Source organism: Dipteris shenzhenensis, chromosome 10 (genome assembly GCF_047967505.1).
Source record: "Dipteris shenzhenensis isolate YYH24624 ecotype China chromosome 10, Dip_SZ_1.0, whole genome shotgun sequence".
NCBI classification, from domain to species: domain Eukaryota; kingdom Viridiplantae; phylum Streptophyta; class Polypodiopsida; order Gleicheniales; family Dipteridaceae; genus Dipteris; species Dipteris shenzhenensis.
The window spans coordinates 20,685,207-20,703,477 of NC_141605.1; the positions used below are offsets into that span (position 1 = coordinate 20,685,207).

The following is an 18,271-nucleotide window of genomic DNA, read 5'->3' on the forward strand; positions in this document are numbered from 1 at the left end:
TAGTTCAACTCGAACGGACTGATCCATGTAGAGTACTGTTTTATTTCATTGTAGGCAAATTCTAACAGTGGCAACCACTTGTCCCACGTAGGTTGCCTCAATGAAACATATGCTCTAAGCATATCTTTTAAAGTTTGGTTGACTATTTCCGTTTGATCATCCGTTTTTGGATGATCCCTACTACTCATTCCCAATTTAGTCCTTAGTGTTTCAAACAATGCAGTTCAAAAATGACTAGTAAATTTAACATCCTTGTCTGACACTATCGATTTGGGTAATCCATGTAGACGAAATATATGTTTAACAAACAAAATTGCCACTTGCGGGGTAGTAAAAGACTCTCTAGTTTGAATGAAGTGAGCCATCTTGGTAAGATGATCAACCACCACAAGGATAGAATCATATCCACCTTGTGTTGTAGGCAGACCTACAATAAAGTCCATGGAAATGCTTTCCCACCGACCTAGTGGTATTTCCAAGGGCTGTGAAGGTCCGGGTGGCTTGGTGATGTGTTCATGTACCGATTCCCCTTCATCCATCCTCATGCCTTATAGCTCTGTCTCGGGGTCGAAGCTTCTCGCCTCGTTGTTGAGCCTATATTCCTCAATGTTGTCCATGCCTCGAACTAGAATGCTTGGCTAGCTGCTAAGTATATTGTAAGTAGCTAATAATAGGCCAATTGATCTAATGGCTTAGAATGTGCCAGATGGCTTCGTAGGATTTTAGAGTTTTATAAAACGCTCTAGTGTTGGCCAAGTAAAGAAGAGTTCGCTATCTGTATGTGAGGAAGCATCATATCCTCTGTCATACCCACAATGTTGGCCAAGGCTTCCGCATCCTAGATCTACCATGACCTCACTGAAAGAGGGTCCGCTGGTGTTAGCACCAATGCCGTCGATGTGGCTAGGGTAGTCACGGTGGCATGAGGCAACAGCTCTGTCCTTGGCGCAATCCCCCACGACTCCCTCAACACTAAGTTGATCCAAACCTTCATTTTTTACAAAAAGTAAATTGGTCCCCTCAAGCTTGCCCGTCTCACCACAATTAAGGATCTGATATTTATTGGGCGTGATAATGAATTGAAAGAGAGAAAGATTTTTAGAGTGTCGTACACTTGCCTGAACCTGAGCCTCCCACCTGGGTACAATCCTTTAGACGCCTGCCTGAACTTGAGCCTTCCGCGTGGGTACAATTCTTCAGACACCGAAGCTAATTCCTCTGAGCAATGAATCAATGTCGTCCTTTAGCAAGGTCCTTGCCTTCAAGCTCCACTGCCCGAGAACTTTCGGGCTTTGATACCATGTTACCAAAGGGTATACCGCAGCGGAAGACTAATAGATGAGCCCAAGAATTACACGTGGAAGTGTTTCGCTATGGAATCAAACTTCATTCACATGTGTACTTCACGTTCATAGATGTGTATGTGCAAGCTAGAATAGACAATGCAACCAAAATGGACATAATATAGTACCAAAATGTCCTACTACTATGTGCCTGGCACCTCTAGATCTCTGAGCCTGCGTGCTCCACTGAGTTTATGTAGACTCTCTGTCCAAAGATCCCTTTCCACCTTGCTGTCCGGAAAGCCAGCCTAGGTGGGCTGCCACTCTTGAGCTGATTTGGCCTGTTTGAGTCGGCTAGTAGGGGCTGAATAGTTGCTCATTTTGGAGGGGCAAACAGCCTATAAAAGGGAGCCCTAGGGGGCTCATTCTTTAGCAATTAGAGCAGCCCTCAGCAGAGCAGAAAGGAGCAGCCCTGCCTGGCCATGTGGCAGGCTGCCACTGGCCCAGCCAGGCCTGCTCATAATCCAGCCTGATTTCACCCATAAGCCCTCCAAGACACCGACGACCGGATTCCCTTGGAATGTGAAACTATGTCGATGCAACAATGTGTGTTAGGTGTTGAAAATTATAACCTTGGTCTTTCTAAGATTAATTGTCAAGTCGCTCTCCCCGCACAGCACCTCTAGGGCCTCTTGATGTTGCCTACTCTTGTCCCAATGCGGCGATGCATGTTGACTCGCACCTTGCGTCGAGCGGCGGACCATTCCACATTTTTTTGCAACGTCCATTCGGTTCCCTCCCCACAATATTTCAAGCACTTTTTAACATCTTTTTTCAATGTCCTTATCTTTCCCTTGCAATACTTGTTCGTTTCCCGAAGAGTACGGCTAGACACACCCATCCACACGATAGTGTGTTCCGTTTGTCTGCAAAATGTGACACCCCCGCATGCTCAAGCACCACCGAACGCAGATTCCTTGGTACACGAGGGTCATGAATGGCACGCTAGGCACATTCACATTGTCTTGCCTATCGCATCCCGAATCATTTTAGTTGGACACCCGCTCCGGAACGCACCCGTCTAGAGTAGCTCACAACCCCCAAGATCAATTCCTCACCATTGCAGCTCGATGCAACATTTCCTACTTATATCGAGTCAAGGCATACGGAGATCACACCTCTAGACGCAGCAGATTACCGTGGTTAGCATTGTCCTCCTCCATGGCATTATTAAAGGCAGGGGACCAAAGATGTTGGTTTGCGCACACAGCGAGATGGTTTGAGCAACTGGGGTTACATATGGATAGACTTCCTCACTTCCAAACATCATTGATGCGCCATTTTTCCCACTCCGATATCATGAGGTCAACCAAGTTATACGTGAGGATCCTCTACAGCTACACACATTCCGGACCTGGTTGGAACTGAATGAGCTCCCAGTGAAGCTCAGTCTCTATAGAGAGCATTGCCTGCATATCTCGGATGAGGGGTTTATTGACCCACTAGGGTACACACTGATTCACTTTCTCCATTCTTTGAGGATCTCCATTGGGCAGTTTCGGGTCTCTTCACATAGACTCCACATTGAGAGTAGCCTACCGAGGGAGATGCATATATGGGACTTTGTGCGACCTATAGGAGGTTGAGTCGGAGGAACATTTCATCTTCAGATGCCCCTGTTTACTATGAGATCAGAGGATGTTTTTATTGCCTATTTAGAGATAGCTCCAGGCAGTTATCCCGATTTCTCGCTTTTCCAGATCAGAGATGCCTGGTGCGTTCATTCATGAGGCAGTTAGGCATCGTGAGTGCCTACTCCGATCTTAGAGACAGAGGAGCGTACCTTGGTGGACTCTTCTAAGAAAGAAAGAAAGTCTATTAAACTCTTCGTAAGACCGATGGGTCTATGAGATTGTGAAAATCCTGATACAACAAGCTGTGGTAGTGGAGCTACTAAACGAGCGTCCATACCAATGCAAAAATGCAGAATGGTAGTACTAGGAGAGTGTGCTAAGTTATCACCTCGATACTGTGGGCCGTGGTTAATTCTAAAGAGAATAGGCAAGGTAGCCTATAAATTGGAATTACCACAGGGGTGTAAGGTGCACCCAATGTTTCACATTTCGCGCTTAAAGAAATTTTTACATACAGGTGACTCACTAATCGAAGGTGTGGTTTTGTTTCAGGAGATAGAGGATAATGCAAGGCGTAAACCAACAAGAATCGTGGACCGAGGAACAATGCAAATACGAAATCGGAAGATACCCATGGTGTTGGTTGCATGGCATGGTCAGCCTCTATCCGAAGCTACCTGGGAATCCATATACCAGTTGCGGAGAGTGTTCCCAGATTTTATCATCGAGGACGCTGATGTCTAAAGAGGGAAGGAATGTTACGCTCTAGCTGAGGTAGCATGACCTCGGAAGAATCAGTCGACATTTCCCTTAAAGGATCTCGGTTTGTAATATATCTGTTTGCGCTTCATGTAAATGATCAGGAGGGAATTAATGTCAAGGTCCTAGGTGAGGGTTGATAGCACCAGACTAGGTGGATCTAAGGCTAAGGGCCTAATGCAAGAAATGTGCCTAGGGGCAAAGGAAATTAAAGTAGCCCAAGAGAGGGGTGAAAAGATGCATTAGTAAGACCCTATAATGATGACATGTGGCATCTAGATCCATCTAGGGAGATGGGGCTTGTTGGAGCTAGTGAGAGAAGGAGAAGTGGGCTTTTACGTGAATATGGATTTTTGGATTCTCTGTGAGCTCTCATGCTTCAGCAAGGTTGGCTGGGTGGAACAATATTGGTGCTACTCCTGTGATCTGCCTATAGTTAGAATAGAAGAGTTTTACAGGAATATGGGGATTATACCTCGGGGCGTAGCAGGCTACCATGGATGGCTCTATCCTCTTCTATGGCACTTGCAGCAAGAGGAGACCAGAGGTGCTGGTATGCACGTACAGAGAGATGGTTTGAGCGATTGGAGCTCAACATGGATAGACTACCTCCCTTCCAGTACAACATGGATGCTCCGTTTTCTCCCCTCTTATCACACGAGGTCAACCAGGTTATCCGTGAGAATCTACTACAGCTACACACATTTTTGACCTGGTTGGGACCGAGTGAACTCCCAGTGAAGCTTAGCTTCTACAAAGATCACTTCTTACATATCACAACGGAGGGTTTCATTGACCCACCAGGATACATGCAGATTCACCTACCCCACTCGCTGAGGATCTCTCTTGGGTAGTTCTGGGTCTCTTCACACAGACTTCGCATCGAGAGCGGCAGAGCAGAGCGACTACTCAGGGAGAGGCACATATGCACACTGTGTGACATGCAGGAGGTTGAGACAGAGGAGCATTTCATCTTCAGGTGTCCTGTGTACTATGAGATCCGAGGGCGTTTCCACTGCCTCTTCAAGGATAGTTACGTATCATTAAAGGCTGTATACCCCGTTGCTGCGAGCTTAGATAGGATGTTATTAGGTGCACTCGTTACTAGCTTAGCAACAGACACACATAACAAACAAGGTACTGACCTCTGAGAAGATCCCGCTAGCTGAATCTGCATCTCTTTCTCTTTGGGACTTCCCTCCATTTCCACGTCGCATTCTGAGACTACCATCTCAGCCATCCGACGATCCTTATTCCGTGGACAATCCTTCCACTGATGAGGCTAAAGGCATCCAAAACACAAGCCTTCTCTCCTCGCTTTTTCTCTTTGCTCTGGGTTTAAGGGAGACTTAGACCAAGCCCGGGCTGCCATTGGTGTTACTTTCCTCTTCACTCCAATGGTGGTACTTGATCTAGGAGTTTCAGCTGGTTTCGCCGGCTTGGCTTGACCACTCGGCTGAGAACAACTTCCTTTACTAATCCATTTCTTTTTAAACCCAGATTTATTCTGGTACCCATACTGGGTTCCGACCTGCGCAAACCCACTTGGCCTGCTGCCCTTGGCATCTTCATAGTTCAGGGCTATGGCTATTGCATCATCCAACATGTTCGCATACTTAGCCCGAACTTCCATTTTAATCCGATCATTCAATCCAAATATGAAATCCTTCACTTGGATTGATTGAGGTAGGGGTTCATCAACCTTCATTACGCTTTCTCGAAATTTATCAGTGTACTCTGCCACTGACAAATTTCTCTGACGAAGGTTTCTATATTGATCCCAAGCTCGGGATGCTTCGTCAGGAGGTAAGAAGTGTTTTCTGAATTCTCTTTTAAACCCCTCCCAGGTAGTGGATGCTATACCATCTTTTTGTTGTTTAATCCACCACCGATCCGCTGCCTCACTGAACATGTGGGTGGCCTCGCGGATCTTCTTGATATCATTTCTGATTTCACAAATGGCAAACGCCTCGTCCCATTTGTGTAACCAGGTCTCAATGGCATCAGAACTACGGTCATTCATCCGACCAGAATACTTTTCCGGTCTATAATTGGCAATATTAGGTACTTTAGCCTTTCTAGGCTCGACGGTATGGACACTAGACTCCGGTTCCATTGGAGCCTTTGCCTTCTCATCTCGAGAAGGTTTGGCAGACATACTGTGTATCACTCTTCTAAGTTCAGACTGCCCTGCATTGGCTTGTAACTGTTGCAATAATAACTGCTGCAAGGCATCCTCAAGTAATGCAATCCTGCCAAATAAGGTGTGAGCTACTGGGCGCGACACCTGCTAGGTCGGTCGGATTCCTGATTCACCAGGGTCCCTCCTGGAAGCCCCTTCTTCTGCTTCCATTCAGGTCAATGGGTGTTTTGCTTTTTTTTTTTTTAAATTTAAAAACACCGCTAGAACACTGTATTTACAGACTAACAAAATTCAGGGTATTGGCACTCTGAAACAATTCCCTATACTAGGGAATACCTGCAATCCTAGCTTCACACTAACTAGGCATTTGACACAGGCATATATTCAAATCCCGCTTTTCCCTTTACTAGGGAAATTCCTGCAAACTAACTCTGATTGAAGCACACAGGCACATACACAAGCATAGTAAACTGCAAACTCTGCTGCACAGAAATAATAAGCTGCATACTAAAAACTGAAATCTTATATAGAAGGAAAAATTGATGCTCCCTGGTCTTGCTCGCTCCTGCCTCTCGATTTGATACCCCTGTGATACCAAATGAAACAGACGGTATACACGCCTCGGCTCCACAAACAAATGATGCGCTCTTCTTTTTTTTTTTCTCTGCCAAGGCGTAGCCCTCTCATGATCCTTTGCTTGGCCATTATGAAGTATCCTTTACCCCTCCTCTAGTGAAGAGGGTGTAGGATGTAGGACGAGGCATGTGTGAGAGGTTAGGGACTGGCTGATTTGGGATGTCATAAAGTGTGCGTGCATAATCAAACCAGATCTGAGTGTCAGTGAGTGGCGGAGGAGACCGTCCTTCTAGAAATCTCCGCCAGAAGTCCTTAGAGCTGTTACCAAACAAAATGTTCAGTAGCTCCTCTTTGTTCCGACGAACGAAGTCTAGTTTCTTCCTCTGTACCAATCTACGGTATTCACGTAGCGTATCTGGTGTGCTTGGAAGACTGTTTTTGGCTTCGAATCTGAGTTGACGGCGTAAAGCCTTACACTCATCATCGTACCAACTATTACAAGGTACGGTTCTAGGGGGTGGTGGGCGGGTGGAGCGGGTGGTGTGGGGGAAAGCGTGAGTGGTAGTCTCGTGTAGTGAGCGGGTGACAAGGGCAGCACGATCCTCTAAAAGGGGTATGAAGTCAATATAAGTGAGAAGTGTGTACAGATGGCCAGAGTAAGAAGGTGAGTGATCCCGATCAAAGCGTATATCGTGGTAGGTGGAGTAAACACTGAGTGGGGTGGAAGGTGTTGTGCGAAGGGAGGTGGAGATGCTAAAGAAAAGGTATGTATGATCAGCCCCTGGGGGGAGAGGTGCTACAGTGAAGTCAGTAATGCGAGATGTGAAGACAAGGGATCCCATGATGTAATCAACAACACTAGAGGCCCCCTCATGTGGAAAGCATGTGAAACCACCTGAAGCGGGCCATCTGTCAAGACCATTATAGATAATGAGATCATGTATCCTGCCGAGGTCTAATAAGGCCTGCCCATAAGATGAGAATGGACCTCGCCTGTCAGCCGAAACCCGTAGCATACCTGCCTCCTCAAGGTCAATATCTAGCAGTAGAGTGGAATCATCTCTTTTTTTTTTCTTTGTTTTTTTTTGTGGGTGCAGGTCTTAGTGTCCGACCGGGAGCACCGGTTCCCCCTTCATAATGGGAGGCACGTCCAATGCAAGGTGGAAGCGTGAGGTGGAGAGGCAGCCAGGAGGTGGAGAAGGAGAGGCTAAGATGGTGAGGAGTTTTTTTTTTTTTTTTTTAAGTTGGAAAAAAAAAGGGGGGGGGGAGGTGGCGAGGGGCTGAAGCGGGAGCGGGAGGAGCAAAGAAGGGGGCGGGGTATGAGCGTAGCTGAGCATAGGGAGGGGGTGGCTAGGTAGGTTGAGCGTAGGGGGCGTAGGAAGAGGCTAGGCATAGGGAGAGGGAGAGGATGCAGAGCAAAGCGTGAGGGAGAGAGGCGGGGGAGGGAGGTGGAAAGGCTGAGCTGGTGAGGGGGGGCTGAGGCGGAGAGGCTGAGCGGAGGGGAGGCTGAGCGGGTGAGGGGTGGCTGAGGCGGAGAGGCTGAGCGGAGGGGAGGCAGAGCGGGTGAGGGATGGCTAGTGGAGAGGTTGAGCGGAGGGGAGGCAGAGAGGGAGAGGCTGAGCGGAGGGGCTAGCGGGGAGGCTGAGCGGGAGAGGGGAGGCTGAGCGGAGGGGCTAGCGGAGAGGCTCAGCGGAGGGGAGGCAAAGCAGGTGAGGGGTGGCTAGCGGAGAGGCTGAGCGGAGGGGAGGTAGAGATGGAGAGGCTGAGCGGGAGAGGGAGAGGCTGAGCGGAGGGGCTAGCGGGGAGGCTAGCAAATACTAGTACATGATCACGGAGTTTTTCAAGCATGATCACGGAGTTCTTCAAGCCGGAGCACGTAGACCCCCCCCATAGATCCTAGGCATGATTGGGCCCGAGAGCCAGTGGTACAGCAGCTTAGGCAGATGGTTGATGCACAGATCACACATCGGGGACATTCTCTCCATTAGACCGGCAGGGGTGACTTTCGCTCTAGTTAGGGGTAGAGCCATGACCAGGGGACAGCATAGGATTGCATCAACAAGGAGCCGACATCATTCTATATCTGATTTCATGTTCTCTCTCCCTCGCTCTTGACGAGGAAGGGGGGCACACTGGCCTTGGAGCACATTTCACTTTGTATTATGATGATAGTTGTTTCTGCTGATGATGGTGATGGTGATGGTGATGTTGTAGACTTTTGATATGACTATGTAGGATACATTTTATTTTGCTTTTTGTATGGGTGTGGATGCTCGATTAGTAGCTCCACCCCTCCAGCTAAACTTGTATCAGGTTTCTCGCAGCCTCATAGACCCATTGGTCTTCCGAAGACTTTAATAAACTTTCTTTCTTTCACGACGTTGGAACTGCAACATCTGTAGGTATGCAGGACCCAAATAGTCACACGCTACCAGCAGCGCGCCCGCTCAAGATGCTACTCTCAGTCCCTCATCGCCTACTAGATGAACGACCGCACCGATCGCACCCAATAAAGAAGAGCTGGGGAAGAGTTTCGAGAGGGAGTATTGTTGACCCCCTTGCCACAAATTTCGAATACCAACTTATTATTTCTTTTTGAGTCTCTTCATGGGGTAACTAGTTTATGTGTCCTTTGTTTTTATTTTGAATAGGAAATTTCTTCAGGGTTAATTTGTTAATTGTGATGACTTGAAAATTTTATTATGTCATTATAAGATAGCTGATTTTTTCCCTTAGGGCAAACAATCAATATATCTTGAAGAATTAATTGATTTTGCTGCCAAGAAAAGTATTATTTATAAGCATCACTGCATGCTTTGCTTTCCATGAAGTCATCTTTAGATTTATCAAAGGTGATTGCTTTACCAATGAGTGTGTTGTCAGTGCAGTCAGTGAAGGTGGATGATTTTGTTACACAACTTCAGAAGACAGGGAAGTTTAAAGATCAGGTATACTTTTGGGAGGATGAAAGATACACATCTAAGGTAAGAGAATTCTCTTATCACTATTTGATGATATAGTGAACCTTTTCGTTGTGGCTGTTCCTAGAATTTTGGTGAACTGGGTATTGTTTAAAAGTTATCTATGTCTTTTGTATAATTCCATTCATCCCAAATCCTTAAAGCCCATGTAGCTAAAGAGTGGGCTTTTACGTCTTCGTTGAATATAAGTGACCAGTTGTTGATTCTTTGAGCACTTTATGGTTTTCATGAGGTTACGCCAAACCTTAATAACAGAGAGCCTTTTGCAGGTTGTTAGAAGAGTGTTGACGGATTATAAGTTTGGATCATCTGAACACAAGGGTATTTTGGATAAGTTTTCAGCAGTGAACATTCTTCAGGTAATTTTACTTTCAAGCCGGCATCTCCTGCCAATCAAACATCTGAATCGAATCTGTTAAAGACCTGTATGCTAATTTGAGGTAATGACAAGGCCTCATGAAGGGGCCGGCCCTACCACAACTAAAGGCCCACTGTGACCCATCCTACTTTGATATGATTAGTGCTGGATAGATTGTCCCATCCTTTCCCAAGCGGCCCACTACTTTGATCCTATGCCACTCAAGCGAGTCTAGGGTCCCATCCATGTAAGGATTTGCATCAGATAGTGGTTGGACAAGCCCCCGGCCTCAAGGGAGCCATGTTGATACTCTTAGGAAACCCTTATCTTGGAGTTGTCCGTACCAGCACAAGGGAGTTAAGGGTCTGTAAAGTCCATCCCTCCAAGACTCAAGGATGGAGGAGTCTTTCTAGCATCCCCGTGCTTGCATCCCTCAGGTGGGAGAAGGCTCTCTCCCGTTTCTTTGTCTCAGTGGGAAGACGATTCCAAGCTCCGAAAGAACATGCCCGACCATTTTCCCATTGCACCCAATTGATATGCGTACGTTGTCCTAGCATGAGGCCCTCCTAATCCTGAACCTATGGATGCCCAAGAAGGGGCTGGTGGTCAAACTCCTCTCCTCACCGAGTGTTGATCCAAATAGTCCTCTGACAGCCGCTGCTGCCACACCCTATGTAGGATCCTCATCAAGAGTGAGCCCTCCCCAAAGAGGGGGACCTCTGTGAAGATCCACTGATGGGACTGTTGCCACTGACCACCTATGTGGGGGGTGTTCCTAAGAAGCCCTCATTGAAGTTAGAGTTTTCAAGAGTCCAACCCTAGAGTGAGTCTACGCATTACTAGCTTGCCCAAAAGGGTTCTGCTCTACATTTTTGGGTCAATGATCCTAGGTCCTCCCTCTTCCTGGGGCAAGATCACCATTTGCCAGGTGACCTTGGCTCTCGTACGATCTACAAGAAGTATACCAAGCGCTTGAGGTATCTCATGCATCCTATGTGAAAACACCAACACGAGAATATGAACCAAGCTCTATCCAAGAGGACCTAGTTGGCAACAAGGGCCCGCCCTTCTAGGGAGAGTTTGGCTGAGTTCCAATACAAAGTTTGTTGTGCCCCACACACTCTAGCACGAGAGCAGTCTACTGCACCGCTGAATGTCAATGCCCACCTGGCAGCCTAAGTACTTGACGGGATCAAGGGAAGCCAAGAATGGCCCCCCAATCCAAGATCTTCTAAACCTCCTCAGTCGCCCAATTGATTTTCGCCCTAGATGCTTCGTAGTATGGAGCTAGAGCATAGCCCTATCGCACCGAGCTGGAGAAGAAGAAGAAGAAGAAGAAGAAGAAGAAGAATATATTATCGTCCTCTGAAGACCAAAACGGGCCTATGGGACCTGAGCAATACAATATCACAAGTACATGAAAGCTCCTCCCGAAGATGGGAGGGTGGAAAGAGAAACCACCTTCTAGGATTCAGGTGGATTTCTATGCTTGAAGAGCTTATACACAAATGTTCCTAAAGCTGAAGGTGACCCTTTATGCAGCAAATCAGCCAGTTTGTTATGTCCCTCAAGGAGGTGATTGAACTCTTCCCTAATGTGTGCATAGTGAGGGCATATCATTACCATGTGTTCTTCTGTTTCAACCATACCTTGATCACATAGTTGGCATATTCTACTCTCCCTTGGCATCTTTTTCCATCCCCCTGTTTCTATTTGCAGCTGGTGTGATCGGGTGCGAAGTGAGGCTAAAGCCCTCCGTTTATGCACTGCTATAGGTGTACATATGTACTTCTGCGTTGTTGTCTCCCTTCCTGTATAAATTGACCAATATTCGGGGTTGATATATGTGCGATAGTACTCAAATTTATCTTTGTTTTCTGCTGTTTGCCATTTCCTGTGTAGTGCATTCAGCAGGTCATAATGAAAAGCCTCTTCATCAATCTCCTCTGAAGAGTAGTTTAAATACTCTTCTACTTCCCACTTCTTGAACCATTTTTTTAGGTCCTGTGCCCATCCGGATGTCAAAATCTTGCCCTTGTTTGTCTTTTGAAGCTTCTGACTTTCATTCCATGCTCTCTTTGGTAGCCTTTCATTATCCATGCACTTGACCTTTGTGATGTATCTGAGTACTCTCTTCAGAGCATGTAGCTCTATGGGTATACATCCTGTCTCTAGGAGTAACAAAGAGTATGGTGTAGTAGCCTTGATGCCCAGGTGCCTCCTAATGAAAGACTTTTGCATTTTCTCTATCTCATTCCACGTTGATGGAGATATACTCCCACCCCATACCTCTACTCCGTAGAGTACTGTCTGTATCACATATGCCCCAAAGATCATATTTCGTACTTGCCACCTTCTCGTATTGCTATTGTTGCACTCATTTTCAAATTGGAAGTATTTTGCCCATCCTGCATCAAGTCTCCGTTTCACACAGCTGTTCCATCTATTATTGGCGGGGATTTCAATACCCAAGTATTTGAATGAGTGCACTGTCTCAATGGGTTGTCCTTTATATAAGATTTGGAGGGGGCTGCTTGGCTGTATAGTCTTGACTATCATGAGTTTAGTTTTGTTGACATTAATAGCCATCCCACTCTCTGCACAAAATATGCTGAAGATATCCATCATTTTTTGCATCTTACTTTCACTATCAGTGAAAACAACCACATCATCTGCGTAAAGAAGCAACCAAATCACGAGACCTGCTAGATGAGGGCTGTATAACTCATCTTTACATGCTTCTTCATTCACCAACTCCTCAAGTCTATCAATGCATAGGCCGAACAAAGTGGGTGAGAGCGGACATCCTTGTTTTACCCCCATATTACTATAGAACTCTTGTGACATCCCATCCTTACATTTTACTATAGAGAGAGAGAGAGAGGGGGGGGGGGGATTAACGTCCTTGGAGGGCCTCATGGGCCTATGGGACAAAGTAAATCAAAAGAAGAAACTCATACAAGCCTCTGTGGGCTGAAGCAAAGGGCACACTAGGGCCCTTGTTGAGTGCTATACTAAGCTAACTCAAAAACTATAAATTGACGGAGGGAGGGAGGGATTGATTAACGTCCTTGGAGGGCCTCATGGGCCTATGGGACAAAGTAAATCAAAAGAAGAAACTCATACAAGCCTCTATGGGCTGAAGCAAAGGGCACACTAGGGCCCTTGCTGAGTGCTATACTAAGCTAACTCAAAAACTCTAAACTGACGGAGGGAGGGAGGGAGGGATTGATTGGGCCTCATGGGCCTATGGGACAAAGTAAATCAAAAGAAGAAACTCATACAAGCCTCTATGGGCTGAAGCAAAGGGCACACTAGGGCTCATGCTGAGTGCTATACTAAGCTAACTCAAAAACTCTAAATTGAGAACTAAAAGCTCAAAATCCAAAACCTAGTGATGTGGTGGCTCTCTGTTGGGCTCCCAATAAGCCTCTGACTTCGCTCCATGATTTGAAAACCCGCATTGCGCGAAGTTTTAGGAGAAGCTTGATTGCCAAAAAGAAAGTCTTACCCGCATTCAATGGAGTACAAGAAAAGTCTAATTTTCAATCATGATCAGAAAGGAAATCTCATTCATATCACGCTTTACTTTCACATATGAAAGATAGGATGCTGCATTTAGGACAAAGCTTTTTGGGCCTTTTTAGCACATACTAATGGCCATTAATTTCGAACAGACAACTTGAAGGAAATATGTGATTTCAGTGTCAACATTATTCTCATGCTCACCTTCGACACACATCCTTTGAGACTAGTCGAGTTTCGCACAAATCTGAATTGCAAGGTTGCTACAAAAGTCTCTCACACGCAAACAAGTAAAAAACAACACTCACACACATGGTGGAGAAGGAAATGAAGATCTAAATCTCAAACCAGAATGTGGTCTCTCCTGAGGAAAGGCCTATTACCGTTGAGCATAGTGGAACCATCCAAATGCAAAAGCATCAGGGATCCGCACCCCCTTCTAGGGGAGTCCATGATGGGGCTTCTCTAAGTGAAGTACTATTGGGGGGAGGTTTGGATGGGGGAGTACTCCATATTTGTATGAGGTGCGCCAAGGACATAAGTGGCTCTTTGTCCACCTTGAGGGACCTCCGCATCAGGAAGGAGGTCTCCACTCCTAGTTGGCTAGCACTCTAGTTGCTTAAACTAAACCTCGGGTACCATGCTGACCACAACTATTGCCAGAACCAAGCCACGTCTATCCCATGAGAAAGCCAGCTGAAACGTGGCCGTGTGACCATGGTGATCCACAACGTGGCCATGTAGCCATGGATGATCCACAAATCTTTCTTTGCTGTCCCATCCACTCCTTCATCATTCGAAACATATGTTTCAGCATCATAAGGTCGAAGAGAAGGTGGAGTCCACTGCTCTGAATGCAAAGTTGAAACCACTACCAATTTGTTCCAATGGAGCCCCCTTTCTGGGGCTGAAGGATCATGACCGACATCTCCATCATCATGATATAATCATTTGGGACATCAAGGTAGTTCCAAGGCCCTAGCCTCCAAAAGTCCCTAAGGAGGGCTGTCCTAGGTGAGGCTTTGGTCTTGGTGATTGAGAGAAAAGAAAAGCCGCCTTTCTCAGCTACTTAGAAGCTCAGTTTTGAACTGGGGCAGGGACTATCATGATGAAGTTGTGCCACATCAGTGGCCTAGGCACACAGAGGGGTGTTGGGGCATTGAAGAGGCTAGGCAGACGAGGGAGAAAGAGTCTGCACTGATGGAGACGGGAAGGGAAGCACTATGGGTGGAGGGGAACGAGTATGAGATGGACAGAGGGTGGGTGGTGAGGGTGATCACTGATCACTGGGTACATAGTTGCCACAGTGGAGTTGACAGGTGTAGAGAAGGGCAAAGGCAAGGGCAAAGGCGGACGGATGGAGGGGTGGAAAAGGAACGGTCGGTGTCAAAACATGAATGACCATTTGAATCAACTCAAAGATCTAATAGATCAACTAGCAATGCTTGGTCAGAAGATGCACAGGTAGTTGATACTCCCAACAACTGTGGGACAATTTTGTCACCGCGCTCTCTTATAGAGAGCATCCTACCACTTTAATTCAGTTGCATGGCTACGTTACCCAAAACGCAGAGCAATAAATTAGGTAATCGGGATGAATGCAGGTGCCCATGAGAGTGCAAGTATCATCTTTCATCCACATCAGGTTCTTGGTCAGCTCTTCCATTTCTTGATGTCAGGGTGGTTCATGGCAACAGACCCTTACTGGAAGGCTTTGCCCCCCTAGTCCACCCATCTAAGGGCTGAAAAGAAGGTCAGAGAAGTAGGGACCATCAATGCACAACCTTTCTAGAGGCAGTTTGCTAGCTATTTAAAGAATGTTTTGATTTTGGATGTTCCTCAATGTAATCAATCTTTGCATGCTTTCGTGATCAATAGTTTGTAGATTTGGCCATCCTCAACAGTCTAAACCTCAATTCTATATCCTCTTGATCCATCCTAGGGTTAGAAGACATCCTTCAAAATGCCTCCACTTGCCTTTGACATGCTGCTCTAGGGATTGCAACTTTTGTACCATTCTCAAATTGCAACGATCCATGCACTCGGCCCACCAAGATCAGCCACCATTGAATGAAAAGAAGTCATCATTGCATCTTTAAAAAAGGCATGCTGGACGTTCTATCTTCACGTCATGCTAGAGCAAATGTGTGTTGATGAGAGGTGCCACTGTTGCACGGATAGAGACCTTGAGACAATCCTGCACTGTCTCTAGAGCTGCCCCGCAGCACTGTGGTAGTAGGGCCTCTGTATAGCTACTCAGAAGGCCACATCTTCTCCATTGACATGGTCACCCCAGCTTATAGGGTCTAGGGACAGATGGTGTTCCAGATCGAGTTACGAGATGTGACTGCCCCTTCTCGGCAGCATTTTGTTTCTTCCCTAGAGGACGTTGTTTGGGAGACAATATCGAGCATCACTGCTTGGAACCTATGGGTCACCCACTGCAGCTTGGTGATGGGAGGCGACCAGGTCCCCCCTTTAGCTAACCTCGTCGTCATTTGGCAGGACACCATCTACACCTTGGGGGAATGGGAGCACGGGACGTCAAGATGTAGGGAAACCGTTGAGAAACAGGCATGTTTCTGCGAGGCTTGGCCTGCAGGTGTCTTTGCAAGTGAGGTATTCACTGGATGTATAGTCCCCCACCCTGGTTGTTGACCCCTGTTTTAGAGATTCCCTAGGCTCACCAGTGAGCTGGATTCTCTGAAAACAGGCTGGTTGACAGCCTGTTTATCTCCATAGATTGCTGGTTCGTATGGTTGGTTCTTGAAAGCATTAATAGAAAGTTAATCTCTGGGGGGGGAAAGAACATGTATGGGATTATCAAGAATCTGCTATTTATGTGGGGTTAGGGAATGTGTGTGCAGGCTCAAGGTTGTTCCTCAGTATATTGATGAAGGGAGAGAGAGAGAGAGAGAGAGAGAGAGAGAGAGAGAGATTTAAGAAGGCTTTCATGAATAATTATATGAAAGGCCCATTGGTCAAGGTGTCTGTATTGTCAGTAAGCCTCATGGGGGGCTTGATCTTTGTAAGGTTCAAGAATGCTTGCTCTTGGGGGCACTTGATTGGTGGGTAGTGTTAGCTCGTGGTGGTTGCTGGTTGGACCCTCCAAGAATGAAGTCTTTGATTGGTCAGAACACGTAGTTCGTGGCAGTAGAACGAATGCATTGGATCAACGGTGCATTGCATGGCGGCGGCAAATGATCTGTTACTATAAAACTTCACAAAGATGACTCATCTTCTCTTTTTGTCCAGGTTGCAAGCCTGTGGTGTCTTAGCAATGAGAGTCGACCAATTGAGGTCATTTTTGGTCTTATGCAGCTGCTTGTAGATGTGTCTAGAGGGTCTTGAGTCTAGTCTTTGAGTCGGGTCTGTTGTATGCAGCAACAAGTGCGGTAGCAATGAGTTGCAGTCCGTGAGTCATCATCACATCTATCTTCAGTACAAGGTTCTACATTGAGTCGCCTCTCATTTACAGATTCATATTTGCTGGTTGAAGCATACTGTTTGGATTCAAGTTGTTGCAGTTGTTTATCACATGTGCTTGAGATGTTTTTGACCTGTGAGTTCTTCTTTCTTTTTTTTTTTTCAAAGAAAGGAACCTTCTATTAATGCTTGAAAGATTTCATACAAGACAGCAGCCCCGAAGGTGCTGAGTATGGAAAAGGCTGAAAGAAAGAAACCGGCCTGTTCCAGAGAAACCCAACTCAGTGCCTAGGGGATCTCTGGAACTGGGGCTAACAGCCAAGTGGGAGGACTATACAGCCAGCGAATCCCTCGCGGAGTGAAGATGTAGAAAACAACTGTAGGCCAAGCCTTGCAAAAACGAGCACGCCTCTCAATAGTCGCCCTGGAGCTTGGAGTCCACGCTTCTAGGTGGATCGTAGAGTGTAGATGATATCCTGCTAGATGGCAACTAAGGTAGTCGAGGGTGGAACCGGGTGCTCTCCCATCACAAGACTGCAGTGAGCTACAAAAATGTTCCAAGCCGTGATGCTGGCTAGCACCTCCCAAACACTGTCCTCCTTAGGAGGAGGAGCTAGGGTGTCAGGGGGGACTGCCTCGTGGAGTGCAATCCGCTAAATGCTCTGACCCTGTATCCGGTAGGTTGGGGAGATCTCATCGATCTGGAACGCATGTCCTCCCTCTATCAACCAAGCCACCATCCCCCAGGTGTAGTCTCTGTGCAAACTCTGCATACGTGTCATGATCCTGAGGGCTCTCATCCAGATCCTCGCTGCGCTATGACAGCTCCATAGGCAATGCGGGATAGTCTCCAAGACACCCTCGGAGCAACAATGGCACTACCCCTCCACTCGCATCTACTCCAACCATGGGCGGATGGGCAATCCTCCGTGGGCTGCCAGCCAGAAGAAGTATGAGATCTTCCTCAGCCGCAAGTTGGACCACAACCGCGTCCACAACCTGGAGCGAACATCCCGGGGCACTCTCTGGGTCACCTAGCCTCTCTCCCTCGAGGGGGTCCACCTCGACGAGTCCATTTGAAGTCTCCTGCCAATCCGTGTGGTGTAGGAAAACAAGGGCACCTCATCCATCGTCTCAGCTAGGCCGCCCCTGGAGGGCCAGAACCACTCCCTCGGATCCCACTGGACCTCCCTCAGGGGTCTACCCTCCCATAGCCAACGGCGCCATCTAGAGGGGTCTTGCTCTGAGATCCTGGGAGGGTCAATGTGCCACTCCTTCCCTAAGCGTCCTACCACTCTGATCATCTGCCAGTGTAACCCATCAAGACTCCCGTCCATCTCAGGGTCGCTCCCAGTGAGGGGCTGAAGTAGGCCTCCAGGTCCTACATGGAAGAAGCCGGGGTGTGTGCTGCATCAATATCCTCAAGGGAACACCAGCAGATGGTTGGGGCAGTTTTCTCGTACCGTCTCTTCAAATGTGAAGTCCTTCCGACCAGGACTCAGAATGGCTAAGCCAATCTCGCCCATCCATTGCCTTGCCTCTCGCAAATGTGCTAGGGCGTCAAGCCTTGCCTCTGCCTCCATAGG

The 18,271-nt window shown here is 47.1% G+C and overlaps 1 protein-coding gene across 1 annotated transcript in view; it reads left to right on the forward strand.

The window, feature by feature from the left end:
• LOC147897536 (Polynucleotidyl transferase, ribonuclease H-like superfamily protein) overlaps nt 1-18,271 on the forward strand; it is a 67,357-nt gene that overhangs the window by 36,448 nt on the left and 12,638 nt on the right. The window contains exons 4-5 of the mRNA XM_087380544.1: nt 9,284-9,379; nt 9,646-9,735. Of these exons, the coding sequence (XP_087236670.1) occupies nt 9,284-9,379; nt 9,646-9,735 (186 nt within the window). The remainder of the gene's footprint in view (nt 1-9,283; nt 9,380-9,645; nt 9,736-18,271) is intronic.